The 7,122-nt window shown below is 36.1% G+C and overlaps 1 protein-coding gene across 2 annotated transcripts; it reads left to right on the forward strand.

The window, feature by feature from the left end:
• Window positions 1–1,597: 1,597 nt before the first annotated feature.
• LOC114309600 (uncharacterized) lies at window positions 1,598–6,857 on the forward strand. Of its 2 annotated transcripts, XM_082873868.1 has the most exons (9): window positions 1,598–1,833; window positions 3,828–4,256; window positions 4,339–4,580; window positions 4,837–5,055; window positions 5,143–5,235; window positions 5,328–5,429; window positions 5,536–5,919; window positions 6,021–6,117; window positions 6,592–6,857. In XM_082873868.1, exons 5-9 carry the CDS (start codon window positions 5,233–5,235, stop codon window positions 6,606–6,608), a joined length of 603 nt encoding a protein of 200 aa, XP_082729994.1. In that variant the 5' UTR covers window positions 1,598–1,833; window positions 3,828–4,256; window positions 4,339–4,580; window positions 4,837–5,055; window positions 5,143–5,232; the 3' UTR covers window positions 6,609–6,857. The 2 variants fall into 2 exon arrangements, with proteins under 2 accessions (XP_082729994.1, XP_082729993.1); XM_082873867.1 differs by lacking the exons at window positions 5,143–5,235; window positions 5,328–5,429; window positions 5,536–5,919; window positions 6,021–6,117; window positions 6,592–6,857.
• The last annotated feature ends 265 nt before the right edge of the window (window positions 6,858–7,122 follow it).

Consider the following 7,122-nt stretch of genomic DNA (forward strand, 5'->3'; position numbering starts at 1 on the left):
GTCTGCATTCGTCCAAGAGAGGTGAGTATAGTCATGTATTTCCGCACCTGTCTGAATGTAGTACTATTATTGTGTCATGTGATGTTTAATGAACTAAGGAGTTTACTAACAACACTTGGGATGATGTGGATGTGTTGGAGCCTCTTTCTTACAGAGCAGTTTAATGTGTTGCCTCTGGGCATCTGCACCATAATGCTGGTGCTGTGCTTGCCTAACCTGAACTATGTACTGTCCGATTTTGATATGATTACATTCAGCCTGCTCAAAATTCTAGTCAAATTATTGTGCTCAAACTATCCCTAGGGATTTTTAAGGCATTAATGATAGGCCAAATCAATCTTTTATTGTGTTCTTCAGTGGCTAGATTTTAATTACGATCCTTTTTTTTTTTAAAATGCTTTTCTAAGGTTTTAAATTTTAATATTATGAATTCCTATAAGAAATTAAATATGTTGAAGGTAGCACTGAATACTTATCTGAATTAAGTAATATAAGTAACTCAATCAATGACATTGTACATCATCTTCAACAGGTTTTAGTCTGCCTTGGCTAAGGTTACTGTCTAGCTAATTTCTGTTTCTTTCTGATCTGTCCCTATGTTGTTTGATCTGTGTTATTGTGGTCTGGTGTGAGATCCAAGTTATTGTGGTATGCTTCTGGGATGGTTTTCAAGGCAACAGTTCGGGTGCTAGTTTGTAAGGTAGAAGACTGCTAGTGTGGTAAGGCTGCTGTTTCTACTGGAATACTAGGCCCCAGTTTGGGTGTGCATTACCTTCAGGCTGCAGAGTTCTAAGTTTGCATTGGTGCTTCTAGTCTGCTAGTAGCAGGTTTGTTGTGTTTCAGTTCTGGGCTGGTTTTCAAGGAACCAGTTCAGGTGCTGGTTTGTAAGGTAGAAGTCTGCTAGTGTGGATAAGGCTGCTGTTTCTGCTGGAATATTAGGCACCAGTTTTGAGTGTGCATTACCATCAGGCTGCAGAGTTCTTAGCTTGTGGTTCAGGTTGCTGGTTCTGTTTCCTTAGTTGTCTACTGCTGGTCTTTAAGGAACCAGCTCTGTTTCCTTAGTTGTCTACTGCTGGTTTCTTTGCTATTGTGGTGAACCTCTGCTACTGCTGGATGGTGCTTCGTGGTGATTATTTGCTGCTGTATGCAATAGAGGTTTCTTTGCTACTGAGGTGAGTACTGGTTTGTTGAGTGCTGTCCTGATATGTTTAGTGGTGATCCTTGGTGCTGCTGAGTGCAATGTTGTAGTGATGGCCTTTGGCTTTGGGGTGATAGAGTACTAATTGAGTACTGTTTTTGCTGATGAAATCTCAATGCAATAGAGGTTTTTGCTACTGTGGTGAATCTCTGCTGTTGCTGCTGTATGGCTTGCTTTGCTACTGTATGCTCTGTTTGGTCTCTTGTAGTGGTTGGTCTGCTTAGCTTTGTTGGTCTGCTCAATTTTGTTTACTGGTTGGTGGCTGCTCAGTTAATGTATTCTGTTTTAGTGGTCGGTCTGATTATGATAGGTTGGGCTTTTTGGCATCGAAAAAAAAAAAAAAAGTAATATAAGTAACCTTAATTAAGCCAAGAAAGGAAAATGTATGGACAGATATATTTTTGTTTTATTTTTTTTCTGCATTTTGCTTTTGGCTTTGTTTTAGTCTGATGAAATAGGATGAGTGGCCAAATTTCTCTAAGTTATCTTGTGGTATTTGTTCTTGTGTAGGAAAGTCCAGAGCAAGAGATGCTGCATTTAATGTCGTTCAATCACCTTTATTAGATATTGGCATAGAGAGGGCCACTAGAATTGTCTGGAACATAACTGCTGGTACTGATTTAACTTTGTTTGAGGTCTCTCTCTCTCTCTCTCTCTCTCTCATCATATGCATGGGTTTGATCTGCGTAGTTAACATTTGCAGATCCCTCTTTACCTCATATTTTGTTTGGGCATCTTCTGAATATAACCATTGGTGGTTACAATTATGATCTAATTGAGAGTGAACTTCTACAACTTCTGAGACATAAATATATATATACATGCACATACATATTTGTATACATGTATTGCAGCCTATGTAAATTCCTACACCATTTATTTATTTATTTAGTAAATAATGACTACATTAATTAGCATCAAGGGGATGCCACCCATGTACATCAAAAGAGCCTATGAGAGAGCCCTCAGTTTTTATAAATTTTTTTTAAATGACCAAAAGGTCCCACAAAAAGGAATATTACTTACAAATAAGGTATTGGTCCCAGGTTAGGCCCCACATTTGCCACTTAAAGTACCTTGAGGATTTTCTCAATGTTCACCAATTTTACATGAACAGAACATAGGCAAATTCTTATGTTTAACCTTGTCATGCTATATTTGCTTATGTTGAACCTTGTCATGCTATGTTCTTTATCCGCATACATGTCTCTTTATCTATCTTACTGATCGCACCTTGATTCATACTTTGAACCTAAATGGTTAGTATTATTGGTGAAGAAAGGCACAAAATGTGTACAGTTTTGCTTGGCTTCAGTGTTTAAATCTTATGGTCTGTGAAAATATTGATTAGTTCATGGTTAGTTAATTGATTTGGCCTATCATTAATGCCAAATAACATTGACTCATGAAACAATAGCAATAATGATTACCCAAACCCTAAAAAAATCCTCTTTGACAGGAGATATCACTCATCACTACTGGGGACAGTGAGGCCCTTGGTCTGCATTTGTTTATGCATCCATTGCCAGTTCTGTGGTGTGACCTCACCCCCAAGAGCCCGAATAATAGAGCCACCATTGCATAAGCCCACTTTACAGCATTCCTCTAGGTTTAGCCCCTTTACCAATCTGTAAAAACACCCACTTGCAAACAGGTCCTCTGCTCCAGTGGCATCTATTGCCTTTGCCTCCCCAATTGCTGGAACCCGAACAATCTGAAAGAGGTAATGAAATTCTATCCATTACTTACCAAAAAGTAAAAAAATATAAAAGTTCACTTTTTTAGTGCTAATGTTCTGTACTTAGATCTGTTTCTGTAGTTAGATATGTGTCTGTAGACTTACTATATAGTAAAAGAGAGCATATTGTGTACTTAAAACAGAATAAATGTCTTGTGTTAATCTTGTGTACTTGCCATGATCATTACATAACAAATTCAGACTCACAATGTTTTGGATGATACCAATTATAATATCCATTCCATAAGGGGTACACATGTGCCTTTGGAAGAGAGATTATTATAAGATTCCATGGAATAGTTACCTTTCAAAGTTCCACAGATTTTATATATATAACCAGGTTATATATTAATATTTCTAATAACCAAAACTATGGAAGAGGAGACAAATATAACATATCACTGACCTCTTTTCCATGTTTTGCAATGCATCCATTAGGGCCTAATGTCACCACAGCCCATTGACAGTGTTTTGCCAAAAAATCAAGAGCAGACTCAGGATTGGCACCTTCTTCACCCCTACAACCGTGCAAAGACAATCAAACACCATTTACTAGAGACTGTACCCTTAGTTGAGAACCAATGAACTTACAATCATTTTGCCCCTCCACAAATACCACAGTGCAGCAAAAGGAAACACATCCCATATTTTCCATTCCAAGATTCTAAATTTATACCCAATCCACTATTGTAACAGATCTGTTCCTCTTTCCATGCATTGTGTACAGAAAATCTCCTTAGAAGTAGAAAAAGAAAATAATCTTGCGAGGTGTATATGAGCTTTTCCTATGGCTTATGTTCTCTAATATCTTTAGTATACTATGATAAATGCTCATTTAATTTGATTAATATCTTTGTGTTTAATTAATTACATCTATTGTTTATCTAGCAGATATGGCAAAGAAACGATTTAGAACTTGCAATCTTGAGAAGGAGTCCCAAAATAAGCGATCAAATGGCTCTTCACAACCTAGCCAGTCAAATAACTCTTCACAGCCTAGCCAACCAAATAACCCTTCACAGCTTAACGCACCAAGTGGAACTTCACAACCTAGTCACTCAATTGGCTCTCCACAGATGGACTGGCCAAATAGAACTTCACAACCTAGTCGTTCAAATGCCTCTTTACAGCTTAATCGGCCAAATGAAACTTCACAACCTAGTCGATCAAATGGCTCTTCACAACCTAGTTGGTCACATCCCTCCTCACATGCTCCATCACATGTTCCACATCCTCAACCTCAAGAATCAGAGGTTAACCCTCAGTTTGAAGATGATTTAGATGAGGACTGGTTAAGGGAAGAAGAAATGCAACGTACAGGTATTATTAGATTTTTAGTTGAGGTACAAATTACAAGTCACCCTTAACTTCCATGATATATATCATTGTTGTATTGTAATAGATGAATCGACCAAGCGAAACACGCGGGGAATTACACGTATGGTTGAAGTGTGGAATTTGACTCCAGAAGAACGCATTATGCTCACCTTCAACAAGGATTTGCAGGCTGTTTCTACAGAGGGTGGTATATTCAGTCGCTTCATAGGCACCATTGCTAGGAAGCCACACTTATGCCCAATTAAGTACAAGAATTGGCATGAAGTGCCAGATCAGTATAAAGAAGATTGTTGGAATATTATCGAGGTAATTTTCTAACTACAAGTATTTTGTGATAATTCTACTACAGTGGTAAAGAAAATTGTTGATAGGATTGTCTGAAAGTTCCTTTCCTATATTAGGATATACGTGTCGTCTAGAAGTAAGAAGTATGAAATTAGTGTGGTTCATTATCTCCATGTAAAAATATGAGAATTAGGCAAAGAAATGCACAAATTTAGTTTATATTATTGTATTGATAATTTTAAGAATGTTCATAACATGAAAAACCATACAATTGTAGTCCAAGTTTGCCATTCCTCAAGATGAGAGAAGGGATATGATTAGGCATCGAACATTGAAGTCAATGGGAGAGAAATGGTGAAATTGGAAATGTAGTTTAAAAGCAAAGTACTATGATGAGACAAAGACAGCAGCACAGATAGTAGCTACTGCACCTTTAACAGTTAACCGTGAGTACTATGCTGACCTTGTCGCGTATTGGTTTTCAAAGGAAGGACAGGTATGCATAGATGTATGTTTTCTATCAAATAATACAATCTCATTATATCATTTTTTTTAACATATTGTTATGCATTTATGAGTGAAGGAACTTAGTGCAACCAATAAGGAAAGCAGGCGAGAGCAAACAAGTGCACATACGGGAGGATCTAAAACTTATGCACAACATGCATATGATATGGTATTTCAAACTTCATTCCTTCTTTTATATTTTGAATTTGGTTAGCGCATTATATTATGAATTTATTCTCAAACGATATGATTGTTACATAGGAGAAAAAAGATAAGATTGCACTAGATCGAGCAAAATTATATATACCGCTTCACAAAAGGAAAGATGGGACACCAGTCAATGAAGTAGCAGCTACAAAAATTGTATGCCCATTTAATAAGTTACATTTTCAAAATTCTAATGTGTTTGTGGCAAACAATCACTCTCGCTTTTTGTCGTCTTATTTTTTTCCCCCCATTTATGCTACAGGAAAAACTAGAAGCTTTGATGAGCTCACAACCAAGCAGCTCCGAAGTAAATGTTGGTGGACGTATATCTTGGTCACCAAATGATATTTATTCTCAAGTGATGGGTAAAGAGCATCATGGTCGTGTTCGAGGTTTAGGATTTGGGCCTACTCCTTCCAAGCATGGCTTCATGTGCAATAATTTTGACCACTTAAGAATGGTTTCTGATGAAGAGAGAATGAGAGACAAAGACACTATAATTGAGTTGAAGGAACAACTAAAAACTCAAGGTGATCAGTTACAAACTCAAGGTATTCAGTTGCAAGCTCAAGATGCTGTAATAAACTCTTTAAAAGAGCAAGTAGCATTTTTGATGAGTCAGAGACATAGTTCTAGTGGTTTGCAGGTATAACTACATATAACATATTCTTTTATATGATGTATTTATCATATGTTATCATTTTCTAAATTTATGCATACTTATGTAAATTTTATTGTATAAATTAGGCGACAGATGGATGTAGTGGCATTCCGGACCAAGCTTCTCCACGAACACATCAAAGATCCTCTTTTCGGAGTCATGAAATGCAACCTTCTAATCGAGGTAAATCATCATTACAATACACATACATTGACACAAATTTAGAACCACTGTTAATGACTTCTTTACCAATAAATTGTTAGTTAGTTAGTTTGGACGAAATTGGGGTTTGATAGGTTGACTTCTCTACTTTGCTTCCTTTATTGGCATCCGTAAAAATACCAAACAAACCAATGAAATAGAGAATTGGGCAAAAATTGAACAAATTTGAATATCAGCAACGCATCAAACTGTAATATACAATTAAAAATAGACCCTTAGATGTTGCTAGTGGTTGCTTGATTTGGTGGCTGCTACTAATGTTTGGCTTGATGATCTTCAACTTCATTGTAATCTTTATTTTTTTATATGTAAACCATATACTTACCAAAATAAAATAAAATAAGATTTGTCGAGAATTATTTGTTGTCTAAATTTTCTTTATAGATTTTAAAATTGAAAATGATACTTATACTCATTCAATTATTTTTATTGCAGGAAATAAGATAATATGAAGTATCAAACAATGGACGTCATTTCTCGATTTGAACATTTTTCATGGAGATCTTTATAAAATGGTGTCACGAGTAATACTTTTGAGTACTATTGTTATGTGACAAGTTTTTCTTTTGGATTATGGTGTGGGCTATTAGTTTGCTAGAAACATTGGATCTTTTTGTATTACAGGCTTATGTAATGAACCTTTTAATTAAGGTGTTTTGGATATTTTGGGATTATGAAAATGCAGACTCTTTTACCTTTTACAATTATTGAGCATTGAGCCATTAGAATAAAATAGTGTTGTTATAGATATATAATGTGAGCAGGGCTATGATGTCTGTTTTGATCATTTTGTAATCAAATTGTCCCTGTAATATGGCCTTTTGGGTTTTGTTTCTAGTTCCTTTTCTTGTTTGGATCTTTTCAATGTAATCAAGTTATGTTGCTCTTAGGTTTTTTTTGGAATTGTTTGCCTTGTTCTTGCCCTCATTTGCTCTTTGCTTATGTGGTGTGTGAACAGGATGGTTT

Source organism: Camellia sinensis, chromosome 6 (genome assembly GCF_055761805.1).
Source record: "Camellia sinensis isolate YWXY chromosome 6, ASM5576180v1, whole genome shotgun sequence".
NCBI classification, from domain to species: Eukaryota; Viridiplantae; Streptophyta; class Magnoliopsida; order Ericales; family Theaceae; genus Camellia; species Camellia sinensis.